This window comes from Pipra filicauda, unplaced genomic scaffold (assembly GCF_003945595.2).
Source record: "Pipra filicauda isolate LSUMZ 115617 unplaced genomic scaffold, ASM394559v2 scaffold124_size2119055_pilon, whole genome shotgun sequence".
Lineage (NCBI taxonomy): Eukaryota > Metazoa > Chordata > Aves > Passeriformes > Pipridae > Pipra > Pipra filicauda.
Genome location: NW_024103707.1, coordinates 182,451 through 200,567, shown reverse-complemented (window position 1 = coordinate 200,567; position 18,117 = coordinate 182,451). Strand labels below are relative to the sequence as shown.

Genomic DNA, 18,117 nt, shown 5'->3' with positions numbered 1-18,117 from the left:
CTCATGAGAAAACTGTTGACAGCAATGAGGTCACCCCTCAGTCTCCTCCAAACTCAACAAGACTAGTATTTTCAGCTACCTCTCATGTGTTTTAGTCCTTTCATTGTCTTTGTTGCCCTCCTTTGGACACATTCTAATATTTTTATACCCTTCTTGTGTTGTGGAGCCCAAAACTGCACACAGTACTCGAGACACCCGTAAATTCAGCCAAAAATAGTATCTCGATGAAAAGGGGTCAATTAAAAAAATGAGTGCTTGTCCAGTCAGAAAAACTGGTACTAATCAGTATTGTTTGTTTCGTTCCACTTCTGTATTGATCATGGTGCTGTTGTCAGCACGTACCCCCTAATGGTGGTATGGTAAAATTACAAGAGACGATTTTAAACCTGTAACAGTACTTGAGAGACCTAGGTAGCATTAGCTTTTTGGAGAGTCTCTTGGCCTAAGTCATAGCCTAAGCACTTATTTCTTTGAATTCTCATGAACCAGGAATAAACTGCACCCTGCCCTACCATGAGGGGTAACCTACTCAACGTGTAAAATCGGTACTACCCCCATGAGATTTTAGAAATTTCTTCTCTTTTTTACGTTCCTGTGTAAGACTTATCCAATATGCCACAGACTGTTAAACTGTCCCTGATATTCACCTAATAATTTCTGTTGCAGGCAGGCACTGCTGGCACAATGTTACAGGAAACTGAGCAACATAGGATTTCCTATGTGCACCTCTTTCTTTTATTTAGAGACATAGAAATTACAGAAGAGCTCTGAAGTAGAAGCATGGTTCATGTTGATGGCCTCAGAAAAATAATTTTGCAAAGCTGCCCTGGATAGTCCCTTTACTGTTTAATATGTCTGTATGTAGAACAGTATAATCAGAGTTCATGCAAACATTTACTATTGCTACTTTTAATTTATATTCAAAGTTTTGTATAATATTAAAATTTCAGATGTAGACAATTGTATTTAAAGAACCCCTTTTTCTTCAGGTTCGTGTATGTATGTAAACATGCTAGGAAAAACTTCAGATATTAAACATTGATTATCACACTTGCATGTCTTGTACTGCTTCAAACGTTTTTCTTTATCTTTTATTTTTATATTCTTAACTCTGGGTCATCACAGTCCTTCTGTAAAGATAACAAGAGGAGTCTTCTACAAAGCACTGTATGATTCAGTTCTAGTTTCTGGAAACTTGCTTGCAGTTGTTGTGTGAAATGTGGGATTGATTGAACTTCTGTACCTTTGCATGTGTAGTAATTTTGCTGAAAAGAAGTATTTACTATTTCATAGTTTTACATATTTGCTTTTATTTTTTAATTTTTAGGTACATTGAATTTCAATCCTGATGCTGCTGATTCCATTCCTGGAGAAAGACAACCTACAGATATAAATTGGGTAAATAAAGATAGGAAAGAGTCTAACAGTAATCAGAATAGAAGTAATTTATCATTTCCTAGTCTGTCTTCTGAAAGAGGTACAGACCATGAAACCTCTTCCACAAAGCACCATGGCTTTTGTAATCCAGAAAGTCAATATGGGAATTCTGAAGACTTCCACCAGTATTTTAGTACCAGTAAAAGTTTGAAGAATCGCAACTTGCTAAGCCAGAGATTGCACAGATCAAGAAATGATAGCACATGTACTAGAAATAAGATAAGGCAAAGTACTGCTGATGCTGCTGCAGGTCCAGAAATTTCAGGTGTTGCAATAGTACCTAGTAGAAGAGCACCTCCTAGAGGATACAATGATTTTCTCTCCTCAGAGAGTGACAGGGAGGTACCTAATGCAGATAGCAGAGGAGCAAAGCCAAAGAAAACGCATCTGATGCATGCATCTGGAAGAGGTTTCAGGGAGAAGGGAAAGCAAGTACATGACCGTGAAAAGAGAGTGAGCTCTAAACAGAAAGTAGAGCTGCTTGAAAATGTTCCATCTTTGGATTTGATACAGTCTGACTCTTCAGAATCTTCTGTTGGAAAGGCATTCTGTGATGCACCTGTTGGTAGTGGGGATGAGCAAAAAGGCTACAATTATCTAAACAAAAGATATCCCCGGAAGCCTGTGTGGAATAAACCCTCAGTAGAAAAGGAGTGTCAGAAAAGACATGATTCTCACCGTAGTAAGAATACAAAAGTAGGTAAGAAGTCTTCTCTTGCATATACTCCAAAAGATAAAAATGAAAGGAAGAAAGAACTCCCTGTCCACAAAAATGATGAAAACTTGACCAAGGAAGTCAGGCATCAATTGTCTGAGTCTCTCAGACTCAGTGGAAGAAAGTTCCTGCTAAAGGGGGATCAGGCACCTGCACTTCATTTTAGCTGGACCCAGTACTGGAAAAAGCAAAGTGATGTACCAAAAAACAAAGAAACTCATACCGGTAAGCTTTCCAGACTGTTCTGTACTCCTGCATTAAAGATACAATCATGAATAATTTAAACTCTTCTCTTCAACTACTGCCTTGAGTAGCTGAAGAGGCTTATTATTTCACATTAGATTGGTATTGGTTTCAGAAGGTAGAATTAAATGTAGATGCATGATTTCTGAGTGACGACATGTTCTATAAGTTTACTAGGGAAGCACAGATTTTGTTTAAAGTTTTTTTCTGTTTCACTATCGAACTGCAAATGATGACCTGGTCAGGGACCATGTTAAAATGTGTGTGTTGTGTGAGTAAACTTCTAAGCATTCTGAACAATGTGACTTGAAAGGGTCATTGAGTCCAGTGCCTGACATCACACAGAGTGACCTAAAAGCTAAACTAGATATCTAAGAGCATTATTCAAACACTTATTGAACACTAAAAAGCTTGGGCTCAGGACCACTTCCCTGAGGAGGACAATGCTAAACTGATTTTTGCAGAATGAGTTTTCTCATGTTATATGTAGAAATAGGAAAATACCAGACAGAGAAACTGTGTTCTGCTTCTAACTGAATTTTGTGTTTTTTTCCTACAATGGTAGTATTGAAAGGTGATTAGAAATAGAGGCAATCTCTGGACACTATTTTTGGAAGTTTGAGAACAGAAATGTAGTGTTTGTTCACAGTGTAAAGCAGACTCACGGGTTTTGAATGTCGGAGCGAATTTTCTGCCGACTCATACCACTAGTGACTGAAAACATTAAATGGAAATCAGCTGAATCTCTTCAGTGCTATTAGAAACACTAAATAACGTTTCTGTTTCAAGAGAAACCTAGGTAGCTTTTTCTTTCAGTTTTACATAAGTGTGCACTTAAATTGTGAGGCTTAGGTGTTCAGAGGCAATAAGGAGAAACACCAAGAATGATATTAGTTTGTTTTTTTTACAAAGCATCTCAACCTTATCCTCTGCAGCCCAGAATGATAGAGATGGATAGAGTAGTTCTTGTTATTGTAAGTGTGGTATCAAATCTATTGAAAATTTTGCTTCTCAGCATCTCTTCTATTTCAGACATGAAAAAATAGTAGCATAATTGGGAAGCATAGCTCTAGTCAGAAATTTTGTTCCATTAGGAGAAGCTCAGGGATCAGGATCTTCCTTAATCCTTTGTAACCTAAATGCAATAACTTTTGTGCTCCTGGTTTCTTTAAAAAAACTCAATCTTTCTCCCAGCATTATTATTAAGTGAAAAACATCATGTGCAAAAATCAGGAAGAGAAGTAGTAATCTTTTACAGGCAACTTAAGGAACTTCTCCCTCCAAAATGGCAGTCTTTGCTTACATGCGTTATTTGCGAGCTATTTTGGAAACAGTGTCTGCCACTATTTTCAGAGGACTGAGTTTGTGTTTTTTTAACTATTTATGGTCCATCATGGCTGGGCTTCGCGAACGAAGATTTGGGAAGGCTCTATCCGCATTTGATACAGGTGGCTTATGAGGCCAATACATGACAGACATATCCGATTGCAAAAGGCACAGCAGAAAGACTCCTTAGATGGTGTATTCTGCAAGACACGGTTCTTTCTGCGTTGCCTTTTTTCCTTGAGAGTGATCCTGCGTGCGTTCTCAAAGGAGACAGCTGCGTTATAGATGGTGTGTCTCCAGGCCTCCCGATTGGAGGCCAGAGTAGACCAGTTATGGTGATCAATATGGCCAAGGCTGAGATGTTGTTTCAGGGAGTCCTTGAATCTTCTCTTCGGGGCTCCTCTCTTGCGGCAGCCAGTGGCAAGTTCACCATAAAGCAGGATCTTAGGGAGGCGGTGGTCCTTCATCCTGGAGACGTGCCCTGCCCATCGCAGCTGTGTTCTCAGCAACATGGCCTCAATACTTGTGATTGCTGCTTGCTCTAGAACAGACGTATTGGTCACAAAATCTGACCAGTGGATGTTTAGGATCGTATGGAGGCAGCGTTGATGGAAGAACTGTTTATGGTATAGCTATAGTTTCTGAGTATCGTATAGCTTTACACTTCTGGAGAAAAGAAGTGCATTTCAGGTGAGGATGCTTCTTTTACAGCAGATAGTAATTATGGGAGAACAGAAGGAGAAATGACTGTTAATTTTAAATCTTGTGGTGCTTGATGCAGGAGGGCTAGAAAAGAAACTTGAAAATCCTATTAAGGAGAGCAAACAGTGTTAACACTTGCAAGTTTCCAGGCAGCCATGGGCTTGCTTGCAGTCATGTGTGGTACAAACACATTTTGAATTAATAGTAATTTTCTTCTGTTATTTTCATTTTCTTTTCCTTCATTGTGAATTCAAACTTTCCTTGTATTGTCACACTCTAAAAATGTTACGTTTTTATTTTACACTTGTATTTAAGATATTTTAAAATTCAGTGGACATTTTTAAGATGGACTTGGTAGCCTTACCTTGATGGGAGAATTAAGATGGCAGAAATGAAGCTGTGTTGTGCTTTTGTTATGGTTGCACATCTAACTTTTCAGGTGGTTTTGACTTTCATGTGGAGTTCTTTCTTTATTTTCAGAGTACCTTTTTGCATTCTTTCATATGGCTCAAAAGACCCTGTACTTCTACTGTTGTTTCCCAGTAATTCCACTCCTAAAACAGTCAGTTTACAAAGAGCTTTTTCCCATAATTCAGGCACTCCACTGTTGATATGTGTTGTGTGGTCCCCCAGGAATACTCAAGGATAGGAATTAAGTTTAATTTTGGCTGAAATTTCTGTAGTTAAGAACTTTCATCTTATTGGTTTAAACTTTATGTGAAGATAAAGTTCCCATATAAAGTGATGAGTTAAATCTCAAGCTTCTGCCTCTCTTAAGACTATTAACTAATTTGTAAGATCAGAATGAGTGCCATTCATCAACAGGAATTTTTGTTGCCACTTCTATGGGAATCTCATTCCCTTTCTACTCTGAAACTAAAGAAATATATACAAAGTATCAAACTGAAATCTTCCAGGAGTAAACCAATATCTTATTTATAGCCACACAGGTAAAAGAAGTTTTGTTATGATTTAAAAGAAATATTGGAATTTAATTTGAATTTTGTTTTTCAGCTAGCTGATGTTTTATGCACAAATAATATATTTCATTTGCAGGGTCATTGATTGAACAGCTGACCACAGAAAAGTATGAATGCATGGTGTGCTGTGAGGTGGTCCGAATAGTAGCCCCAGTGTGGAGCTGTCAGAATTGTTATCATGTATTCCACCTGAATTGCATTAAGAAGTGGGCACGATCACCAGCTTCACAAGCGGAAGGTTGGTATTTTCTCAAATTTATATTATATTTACCTATTATATATATTCTCAAATATATATTATACGTATAAATAATTTTTCTCTCAAATATATCTAGTAGCCACGTTCATCTGTTTCTTGTGTTGGAAAACTACTTAAAAATACTGGTTTAGAGTAACCAATATTGTACCCGCCTCTGAGGCAGGGCAGTTAGGTTCATTGTTAAAGGGATCTGTTGGGGTGGATTAAAGAGAAATGATGCTAAATAACTGATAAAACAATGAATTTTATTAGAACTACTGCTTTGAAACATAACTGGGAAAAAAGGTAACAGATTCGAAAAGGGGTATATAGCCATTCCTAAGAGAGGAAAATTGGAAAGAGAAAAATAGAGAGAGATAGGAGAAGAGATAGATATCACCATCCATGGCTCCAGTGACGTGTGGGTGATCAAGGTTGCAATACATAGTCCTGGTCCATCAGAGGAGGGGGCCTGCATACACATCAAAAATTGGGGGGTTTATAATCCTGATTCTTCCAATAAGTGCCCCAATACCTCCTCCAGGAGAGGTTCTGGGCGTGCACAGAAGATCTGTGGGCATCTTTCTGGAAGATTCTGGAAGTCTGGTGGCATCAAGGGGGGGTTGAGTGTGCACGTGTCTGCATGTGCCTGGCAAAGTGTCTGAGCAAAGGTTCTGAGTAAACTTTTCAGAGTTTTGCAGCTGTACAGTGGTGGCGTTGTACAGTGCGGGAGAGAAACCAGCATAAAAATTTTCAGGTCCGCAGCAGGCCATCAGGTTGGCACCAATGCAAAGGTGGGTCCAGTTGAAGAGGAAAGTGAACTATTCTAGATCATTGTGTGTTGCGGGTAGTAGTGGGAGCTTCAAAGTTTATTAGAGAAGCTCCTATTGAGTCACGAGGTGCAGAAAGGACCCCCTTGCTTTCTAAAGTCCTTCTCAGAGAGGCACCTCCAGGGAGCTGGATCCAATCTTAACATCAGGCTTTGTCAGTCGTTTAAAGTACAATTTTGTCCTGCAGGGTTAAAGATGGCAAACTGGATATATTTATATAAAATGTATTATTTATTATGACAAATGGCTAGACAAAGGATCTTAATCAGAGTTATTTACTACAGTGCATAAAAGCTAGAATGTTTAGTATAATATAGTATAGTGCACTATATCAAAGCAATTATATTAAAGCTAGCAAAAAACCCCAGAAACAATTATTAAGTCAAGATTTGATGTAACTCACCCATACCAATTGTCCTGGGCAAAAATCTCTTTCACTCAACCTCCGGGACTATACTTGAGAGGTATCCCCACTTCAGGAGAGAAAACTCCACACACATTCCAAGAAGAGTACGTTAGAAGAAATCTACTATATGAACATGGAACTGGACTTTGTATTATAAAATGATTGACTGCCAGTCATGTCTCCAGGTCAACTTAGCAGCTTATCTGCCAAATCCTTGCCTCACTATCAAGATGTTAGTTTGGGGTTGATGTGACAACTGGTTTTAGCATAATTCAACACCAAAACCAGCACATGAGCCCCCTCTCAGCCCACCACTGATAGCCTTGCAAAGTGTTAAGAGTTACTTGATCACATTCCAGGGCAGAGCATCCTGCTGCGCAGTGTCAATGAAGTAAAAGATGTCCACACACATCCAAGGCTCTACATCCTTGGATGACAAGAAGTGCAAGGAACTATTTTTAGTTCTAGATGTCTAGATTCTAGAAACTTCTTGAAGAACAAGGAGTAACAGTCTTCTTGCACTCTACAGTATCTTTCTTCTTAGGGACTCTCTTTTACTGAAGATGTCTTTCCTCTGAGACTTCTTTGCCTTCTGTTGTCTTGACAGTCATCTGAAAAATGGCATCTGGTTTGGCCAAGGCAAGTGAAAGAGTCTCCTGATTATCTGTGGGGAGGCACAGGGCATTACTTTCTTCTCGGTCTGCTAACATTAGACTTGTGATTTGTGTTAAGGAAACCTCACAGTCTGAGCATTTACAAGGCTCTCTGGCAGTCACACTCTCAACACCAGACACTTTAACTGCTGGGACCGAAGCCCCTTCACAGCAGGCGGCTGCAGTGAACCAACAGGTGCCCGGCTTTACTCCCTGCACACCAAGCTCACACAGTCAGACCAGGTTTCTTTACCAGTTTGACCCCAGGTTTCCCATAGCAGAGTCTCAGATGTCTACTCACGTAAACAATTTATTCACAGTTCAGTAATACAGAAACAGCTAAAGCTGGTGCCTCTGTGGAGGGACCCCGAACAAAAGACTCCTGGACTTTTATCCCTCAGAGTCCAAGGGTGGACAAAGCTCACTCTTACTCCCGAATCCTCCACTCCTGCTGTCTCTCCCAGTGCCCATCCACCTGGCTCTCTGGCTCAGGCCACTGGTCTGTGTGCCCTTTGTTATCTAAAAGGTTGGTCGTTCACAGCTCCTGCTGTGTCTCAGTGTCTCTTCACCTGGCTGGTATCACCCATCTTTGTGCCCTTTGTTGGCAGTTTGTAGCCTCTTGTCTTGGACTCTCATGCAGATCTCAGTCTGCATCTGAACCTCAACCAGTTGACATCCAACATTTAGTATTTCTGCAGTGTAGGTTGTCAGCAGCACTCAGCATCACTTTGCCATCATGTGGAAAGATTCTTTCCTATGAGGAAACAAACATCTCACATTTTGAATTATGTCTTGAAGGAATGTGACCTTTAGATATCACACAGCTAAGGTCAATCTGACAAAAACATCTGCACTGCACACAAGAACTTTATAAAGGGGAAATGGTTGTCACTTGCCCCCTTCCTTTTTCAACTTTTTTAAAAAACTGATGCTACAATGGTGCACTTACATTGATGGAACAAAAGTTTAAGTCGTTTTGTCCCTTCTTTGCAGTAAAGGTAATTTAACTGATACTTTTATTTTGTCTGGAAGGATCGGATGTATTTGAGTTATTACAACTGTGTCTTTCTATTCTGCCCATGGCCTCCACTTCCAGGTGGGCTAGTGATCTGTACCAATCCAATGCTGGCCTCTAACATGGCTTCTGAATTAATAATTAATAAATAAGTAATAAGTAAGTAATAAATTATAAGTAAGGAATCTTTTTATCCCAGAAGGAGGGAGAGGATAGCAAATACTAAAACAATCTCTAGTAAAATGGAATGAGGTGTGTGATTTTGCTTAGACAATTGCCCTTTGCTGTCTTTGGTTGGAATTCTGCCTACTTTGCTTCTGTTTATGAGAATAGTCAAGAAAATGGAGTATTCTTTCTGTAGGGTCATCCTCCTCCTCACTTTCTTCAGTAATCAGGATTTGTAAGGAGTGTTTATAGGACCACTCCTTACAAATGTGGCTGTCAAGTGTCATTCTATACTACTGTAATTGCATCTGAATCCTGAAGAAAACTTTTATTCATTCTAATTTTGGAGGAAAGCAACCTTGTATGTTCCTTGTGGGTGGACCCACGTGAATGTTATTAACATCTTAAAAGAGCAAAGGATAATCAGTGATGAATAAGAACAAAATATATCTTGAAAGGCTGTTTTGCTTGGTGAAAGGTTCCTATTTTATGGGGACCTTCACTATACTCTAGAGAAACTGTTGCTTTTAGGGGACTAGGCATCCTGTTCCTGGGCAGTTGCTGATAGGAGAGGCTGCCTGCTGGCCTCCCGAAGCTTTCAGGGTAGACTTACCTTCACAGCTTTTGGAAAACATAACATGGAATAACAATGAAAGAAATTGTTAATGGAGTTGTTAAGTATACTGTACAAAATAATCCCTTAGGGTTTAGTATACTAGCTTTAGGTGGAGCCACATAAGGTGCTAACAGTTTTGTCAGCAGATACATATTTCAGTCAGTTGGTTTTTACCTGTAGCTTTTAACACTATTCTCTGAGTTGCTTCTTCTGAGATGCTTCTTTTTGTAGCAGTCAAAAGAAAAAAAAATCTTAGGAAATGCAGATTGCTCTTGAGCATGAATATTAGAATATATGCCTTGTGCCACTGTCCTACAGCTGCTCAGCCCTTAATTGTGCAGATCACTGCAGCAATCTTAGTGGCACAATGATATGAGTCAGGATAATGAGTGGTAAGAATAGGCATGAAATATATGCCTTAGATTTCCAGATTGCCTTAGATTTCATGCTTTAGATTTCTAGAACCTATAATTTGGATCATTTTCAGTTTGTGAAAATCATTATTGCTGTGGATTATGATGGTTAACGTAAGAAGTCTTCAACCCAATTTAAGGGAACCTAGGTGTGTGTGTACATTATTGTAGTGCAATTGTCTTATCAGATAGTTTCCTGTTTGCAGTCCCTTCTGCTTTTGTAACATGAAAATATCATGAATCTTGGTCAGATTTCTTAATTGTGAAGAACAGTTCTAAAATCACAGCTTTATTAATTTACCAGCATTGAATTGATTAGGTAAGAGAGACAGAAAGTACTAATTAATTTTTTTAATATCTATATATAGATATAAAAGTGTATATCTCTTCTCTCCGTCCCCCGTTGTGTTCAGTAGTGCTCTCACGTTCATATTCTTCATAGCCAGATGTGTACTGAATTTGGGAAACATCTTCATTAATGTCACTTTCCTTACACTGAAGTTTTTCCTTTACTGCTAACCAGCACCCTTCTGGAACGCAGAAGCAAGAAAATTACTATTTAAAATACCAGCTTGAAGAATAATGTCCTAGTCAATGTCTGGGTACTAGCAACTTTAAATGAACAAAGTAGATTATTCTGGTTTATGTAACACTGATTTATTGTGGACATGAAGCAACACTAAACTGATCTTCTACAGGACACTTCAACTCATGAGAGGATAAAGAAAAGGAAAATATAGGTGGTGCTTTAGACTAGAGAATTACATTTTTCTCACCCATTTCCTTCTCTTTTAACACTTTGTTTCTCACATCTTTAGATGTGGTGACGACTATCTTATCTTCTAGCAGTATATCTTGTAGCAGGGCATATGATACGAGAAAAAATGGAATTTTAAAATTTGGGTTTGCTTCAATAAAGAATTGAAGCCTGGTCAAATGTAGTAGCACTGCTGTATAGATGTTGATACTGTATAAAATGCATTTTTATTAACCTGCTTTTTCACCACTTCTGAGTAAATGGAAAAAAATAGTTTGTTTGCACCTGTGGTAAGAAACAAGGCAAAAGCACTTATTCTAGGTTTGCAGATTAGCTCTTTCAAGGTTTTTTTATCTTTTATTTTTTTATCTACAGATGGCAATAGTGGTTGGAGATGTCCAGCTTGTCAGAATGCTTCTATGCAAGTTCCTAAGACTTACACATGTTTCTGTGGTGAGTTTCTTGCTTGCTTGTAAAGAAAAACAGTTTTGTCATTTTGATTTTTTTTTTTAATATGAATTTCAGTGTTGGTGCTTGTTTGCTTACATGCCTGAAATTTAACTTAAAAAAAAAATTGACACTGGCAAGTGGGTTCACAGCAAATCACACATATGATGCCTGAAAAATAAAGAAATACTAAGTCAGAAGCGATAAATATTTTCATATCATTATGTAAAAATAGTGATTTTTATGGAATGATGATAGATTTGGACTACTGTCTTGAAAGTTTCCTTCGGTAGAAGGAATGAAATAATCTGCATGTGTTGTGTCTTTTTTTTTTGGCGAGATGCACCAAACATACAACTACCTAAACCTTTAAATTGATTTAGCAGTTTTGTCATTTCTGTTGTTCAGGGACACATACAGGTTAAATAGGAAAAAATATTCAGACTTTTCAGATCTTTACGTGTATATATGTGTCCTGGGATAGTTTACTTTGGCTGAACACCAGATGTCCACCAAGGCTGCGCAGATCTCCCCCCACCCCAGCCAGATGGAAAAGGGGAGATGAAAAAAACGTAAAAACCCGGGATTTACCAAGAAAGGCAGTTTTATATTTACACAGAGAGGGAAAAAAAAAAGAACTATAAGCACTATACACACAGGGAAAATTAACAATAAAGACTACTTCCCCACGAAAGGTATTTTCCTCCTCCAAAGAAGCAGCCCGTCCACCACCATACAGCTACCAGGAAGAGAAGAGAGAGCCCTTTACTTCCTTCCCGTCTTTTATATCTGAGCTGATGTAACATAGTATGGAATATCTTATTGGTAAAATACACATCAAATGACCTATCCTATTTCCATTTCCTTCTCCGGGAGAGTAACAAACCCATTACAGTCTCCACCCCTTATTCCATACTATTTTACGTCACACTCATATCCTATATTTGCCTATATCCCATGCTTATATAGGTCTTGTCTTCAACAGTTGTTTCATCATTGAGCACCAGCATCATCTTAGTTTGGATCTTTCTCATCTAGTGCCTTTTCCTGCAATGTACAACTCAAAATATGAATTAGTTTTTCCCCAAGGTTAGATCTCCTTGAGACACACACTGGGTTTCCCCATCTTCTCTCATTATCCACCAGGTATATCCAGGTCCTTGAGCAAAGACAATCCCATGAATGAGTTTACCTTAGCTCGAAGGAGGGTTAACCTGAACTGTTTTACCTAACCTACCTCTCAAGTGACTTACTGGGACTTTGTCTCCATCCACGGTGTGAAGGGGCTCCAGTTGGGCAGGGCTGGCTCGATTGACGGAGCCTCTAGTGTTGACTAACCAAGTAGCTTTTGTTAGGTGCTGATCCCAATTTTTGAAAGCCCCCCCCCCCCAATGCCTTCAAAGTAGTTTTCAACAATCCATTACATCAGTCAACCTTTCCAGCGGCTGGTGCATGATATGGGATATGATATACCCATTTGATGCCATGTTCCCTTGCCCAGGTAGTAACTAAACTGTTTTTGAAATGAGTCCCATTGTCTGACTCAATTCACTCTGTGGTGCTGTGTCACCACAGTACTTGCTTTTCAAGACCCAAAATGGTATTTCAGGCAGTTGCGTGAGGCACTGGATAAGTCTCTAATCATCCAATGGTTGCTTCCACCATAGTTAGTACGTAGCGCTTACCTTGATGGGTCTGTGGCAGTGCGATATAGTCAACCTGCCAAGCCTCCCCGTGTCTGTACTTACCCCAACGTCCGCCATACCATAGGGGCTTCACTCTTTTTGCTTGTTTGATGGCATCGCCTGTCTCACAATCATGGATAACCTGGGAAATAGCGTCCATGGTTATATTCACCCCTCAGTCTCGCGCCCATCTATAGGTGGCATCTCTGCCCTGATGGCCTGAAGCATCATGGGCTCATCGAGCTAGGAACAACTCTCCCTTATGCTGCCAGTCTAGATCTACTTGCGACCACCTTGACTTGTGCAGCTTGGTCTGCTTGTTTGTTGTTGTGATGTTCCTCATTAGCTTGAATTTTGGGTACATGGGCATCTACATGGCAGACTTTCACAGTCAGCTTCTCAATTTGAGCGGAGTGTCTTGCCATAAATCAGCAGCGCAGATAGGTTTTCCTCTACACTTCCAATTGATCTTCTTCCACTGATCCAGCCACCCCCACAGAGCATTGGCTGTCATCCACGAGTTGGTGTAGAGGTAAAAGCTTGGTCATTTGTCTCGTTCAGCAATGTCCAGGGCGAGTTGAACGGCTTTGAGTTCCATGAATTGACTAGATTCACCTTCTTCAGTAGCTTCCGCCACTTGTCAGGAAGGACTCCAGACAACTGCTTTCTGCTTCCAGTTTTTCCCTACAATACGACAAGAACCGTCAGTGAAGAGGGCATAATGTTTTTCTTCTTTGGGTAACTGATTATATGGTGGAGCTTCCTCAGCCCAGTCCACTTGTTCTTCTTCTTCCTCATCGGCCAAACTGAAGTTTCCACCTTCAGGCCAATTTGTTATGATCTCTAGGATTCCAGGGCGATTCGAGTTTCTGATTCGGGCGTGCTGTGTAATCAAAGCAATCCATTTACTCCATGTAGCATCAATGGCATGATGCATAGAGGGCACCTTTCTGTTAAACATCCAGCTCAGCACCGGTAGTCGGGGTGCCAGGAGAAGCTGTGCTTCTGTGCCAGTCACCTCTGAGGCTACTTGTATTCCTTCATAAGCCGCTAGGATTTCCTTCTCCATGGGGGCGTAGTTGGCTTCAGATCCTCTGTAGCTTTGGATTCAGGAACCGAGTGATCGGCCTCGGGTCTCACCAGGCACTTTTTGCCAGAGGCTCCAGGAGGGACCATTATCCTTGGCTGCAGAATAAAGTACATCTTTCACATTTGGTTCTGCCCTGACTGGTCCAAGTGCCACAGCATGTGCAATCTCCTGCTTAATCTGTTTAAAGGCTTGCTGTTGTTCAGGACCCCATTGGAAATCATTCTTGTTATGGGTCACTAAGTAAAGAGGGCTCACAATTTGGCTGTACTCAGGAATATGCGTCCTCCAAAAACCTATGGCTCCTAGGAAAGCTTGTGTTTCTTTCTTGTTAGCTGGTGGAACCATCGCTGTGATCTTGGTGATGACATCCGTTGGAATCTGACAACATCCATCTTGCCATTTCACCCCTAAAAATTGAATCTCTTTGGCAGGTCCCTTGACCTTACTCTTTTTGATGACAAAACCAGCTCTGAGGAGTATTTGGATGATTCCCTTTCCTTTTTCAAAAACTTCCTCTGCTGTGTTCCCCCATACAATAATATCATCAATATATTGTATGTGTTCTGGAGCCTTACCCTTCTCTAGTGTAGGCTGAATCAGTCCATGGCAAATGGTGTGACTGTGTTTCCACCCCTGGGGTAGTCGGTTCCAGGTGTACTGCACAACCTTCCATGTGAAAGTGAACTACGGCCTGCATTCTGCTACTAAGGGGATGGAGAAGAATGCATTTGCGATATCAATGGTGGTGTACCACTTTGCTGCCTTGGACTCCAGCTCGTACTGGAGCTCCAACATGTCTGGCACAGCGGCACTCAACAGCAGGGTTACTTCATTCAAGACACGATAGCCCGCAGTCAGTCTCCATCCTCCATCAGATTTACGCACAGGCCAGATGGGGCTATTGAAGGGTGAGTGGGTCTTACTGACCGCCCCTTGACTCTCCAGCTCTTGGATCATCTTATGGATGGGGATCACAGCATCTGGTTCGTTCATTGTTGTCTATGTATTGTTGTAGTGGCCATCGGCACTTGTTGATCCTTGACTTGCAGCAATCCTACAATGGAAGGATCTTCTGAGAGGCCAGGCAGGGTAGATAATTGTTTAAATTTCTCTGTAGCCGCTGTGGCTACACTAAAAGCCCATCCCTACCCTTTTGGATCTTTGAAGCATCCTCTGCTGAGGTAATCAATGCCAAGGATGCAAAGGGCCTCTGGACCAGTTACAATGGAGTGCTTTTCCCATTTGTCCCCCATTAAACTCACTGCAGCCTCTGGCAATGATAATTCTTGACATCCTCCTGTCACTCCAGAAATCCAGATGGGCTGTGTGTTTTTATGCCCTGATGGCATCAAGGTGCACTGTGTGCCAGTGTCTACCGAAGTTTTATATCTCTGCAGATCCGATGTGCCAGGCCATCAAAACCACACATTCCAGTAAACCCTATTGTCCCTTTCCTTCTCCTGGCCAAACGCAGGGCCCCTCTATTGTTCTTGATCAGAGTATTCACTGTCTGATCTTTGCATTGCCCAATCAGAGGTCCCCTCATCAGGATCACAGGAATTGATCTCGGTCTTCCTGTGTCTCAAAGGTTGCTGATCTCTTTCCGGGGCCTCTGCATCAACTGCGTGGATGGCCTTCTTACTAGGTTTCTTCCCTCTCAATTTTTGTACCCTGGCTTCAATTTTATAGGTAGGTTCATGTGGTAGTTTGGTCTAGGCCTTCCTTGGTGACCAGTTTGTAACCAAGGAAGGGCCCAGATTTACCCAGTATTCCCTACGATTTTTACGTAAGCCGGGCTGTAAGAAGAAAGGAGGAAAGGCCTTCGCTCTCTTTCCTTCCAGCGGCTTGGAGGTGCAGGTTCCCTGCTGTTGAGTCTGTCATGTTGGGGAGCGAGGCCTGGTAAGGCCTTGTTGACCTTGGGAGGCGGAGGTTGCTGGCGATCATTCCAGAGCAACTTTCGGTTGTCCCAAGGAGAGTAGTGAGATATTTCTTTGCTAACTTTTTTAGTTGCTAGATATTGGGCTACTAATCGGGATATATATATTTTATTTTGGTTTTGTTCCTTTTCCCTTCCCTTTCCCTTCTGAAATTGTATATATATTTCAATTGTATATAACTGTAACATAAGAGTAAATATATTTTTATATATATATTGCTTTAGCTGTCTCTCTCTTCGTTTTGGTTTTCTTGGTTGTTTTTTTTTTCTCCCTCTTCTCCCTGAGGTTTGGGGGGGACAACACGACTTCTTGTGGTAAGGTTTGGAGACTTGGCAGGGAGCCAACTTCAAACCATATCAGTTCACCATCCCACTTCTTCATGTCTTCCCCTTGGTCATGCAGAAAGAACCATAGCTCACCACGTGGCCTGCTCTTGGGGATTCCTTTCCTTCTGAGTAGGACAGAAGGAGACTGAGACCGATCTCTTGGGCTGTCTCTGTGGTGATTCTCACATTTGGGGCACTTGTAAGGCCTCTCCATCCTCTCCCCATGTGGGTACACTGGTGGTAGAGATTGGAGCTGTCTCTGAAATCTAACTTGCTGGCCTGTGGGAGTGAGGAGGCTTCCATACCTTCTGCTATACTCCGTATCCAGGCACACATTGTGTCCATAGTTGGTTCATCCATCCTCGGATGGTATATTGTTAACAAGCAGTTAACATATGATGCAGCAGCACCTTAAATTACTTTTCTCCACATGGGCAGTGTCCAAGGAATAAACTCTGGAGTTAGGAAATTGTTATTGTCTGGGTCATTGTAAATCATTTCCAGCATGGCCAATTCCTGGAGGTACTGGACGCCTTCCTCTGCAGTAGGGGAAGCTTGGGGAGCTCATTAGACCTTCCTTGAATGGGTACCTTTCTCTCACACCGAAGAGGATCTGCAGCTAAAGACAGCGAATAAATCTCTCCCTTCCAATTTCCTGTTCAATTTCACGATCTCTAGCAATGGATCCTAGTTGCTGTGCTTCATGACCTTCTAACAGGTGACTTATAGCCCCGTTATCCCAGCATCGGAGCAGCCAGGTAAAAATTCGTTCACCAAGCTGGCGGCTGTAATCTCTCCGCAAGTCGCAAAGTTCTGATGGGCTTAGGGACCAGGTAACTTTGCTTTCCTGTCTAATTTCCTCTGTGACTGATTGACTTTCTATTGATGAACTGGCTCTTTGTGAACTGGCTCTTTGCCTTGCCTCCTCTTTTTCTCCTGTTATTACTTCCATTAATTCTTCTCTTGGAGGCACGGGCGGGATAGATCCTTCTCCTCCTTCCTTCCTTACTAATTGTGGAGATGGGCCTGTAGGTCCTGTAGATCTCCTTATCCGTGTCTTCCTTTTCACTACAGGGCAATAATGACTTCAGATGTCGTAGTTTGGGTCCCTGTCTCAGTCATAGTCTTTTCAGCGTATTGAACTGCAGCTCAATAAGCACAGGCCAGGCCTCAGTACAGGGCAAGAAGTTGCTGGTTTTGATCTGGATAGGCAAGGCATCCTTCCATTAGACAACGTGTCAGTTTGTTGGGGTTGGATACTTATTCTGGTGTGAAGTCCCAAGCAACGAGGGGGTGCTAAATGCCCTAAGAACCTGCCTAAATTCATCCACATGCCCTGACACCCAGGAACTGGCTCCTTTAAAGCACATCCCAGTAAATTCTCTCTCAAAGTTTGTTTTGTCCTAGAACAAGGCAACAAAGACAATACTACATTCCCCAATCCCCACAGTGTTCTCATTGTGTTGGTTATAAGCAGCACCACGGCCAGGCAACTTAAGTAAGGATTAGTAAAAATTGCTGGCACCTTCATTACGAGACCCTTTGCGTCAAAATTAAGAGGGGAAAGAAAATTGATTTTGTCCCCCTGGAGGTCATTTAGGGGATAAGTTCCACATCCCAAAAACCTGTTAGTAAAAGTAAGGTTACAGAGACTGAAACTGGGCAAATAACTGTGTTTATGTTATTATGTCCCCAAGTTAGCAAAACAAAAAGATAAGTAAGGCAGTGTTTATATAAACAACTTTTCCTGACAGTGTTCCTGGGTTTCAGCACCAGATGTGCTGGGATAGTTTACTTTGGCTGAACGCCAGGTGTCCACCAAGGCTGCGCAGATCTCTCCCCGCCCAACCCAGAGGGAAAAGGGGAGATGAAAAAAACGTAAAAACCTGGGATTTACCAAGAAAGGCAGTTTTGTATTTACACAGAGAGGGGAAAAAAAAGAACTATAAGCACTATACACACAGGAAAAATTAACAATAAAGACTACTTCCCCACGAAAGGCATTTTCCTCCTCTGAAGAAGCAGCCCATCCACCACCATGCAGCTACCAGGAAGAGAAGAGAGAGCCCTTTACTTCCTTCCCGTCTTTTATATCTGAGCTGATGTAACATAGTATGGAATATCTTATTGGTAAAA

The 18,117-nt window shown here is 41.2% G+C and overlaps 1 protein-coding gene across 1 annotated transcript in view; it reads left to right on the top strand.

The window, feature by feature from the left end:
- NFX1 (nuclear transcription factor, X-box binding 1) overlaps positions 1-18,117 on the top strand; it is a 74,591-nt gene that overhangs the window by 2,725 nt on the left and 53,749 nt on the right. Inside the window, exons 2-4 of the mRNA XM_027722405.2 lie at positions 1,328-2,377; positions 5,480-5,641; positions 10,872-10,949. Of these exons, the coding sequence (XP_027578206.1) occupies positions 1,328-2,377; positions 5,480-5,641; positions 10,872-10,949 (1,290 nt within the window). The remainder of the gene's footprint in view (positions 1-1,327; positions 2,378-5,479; positions 5,642-10,871; positions 10,950-18,117) is intronic.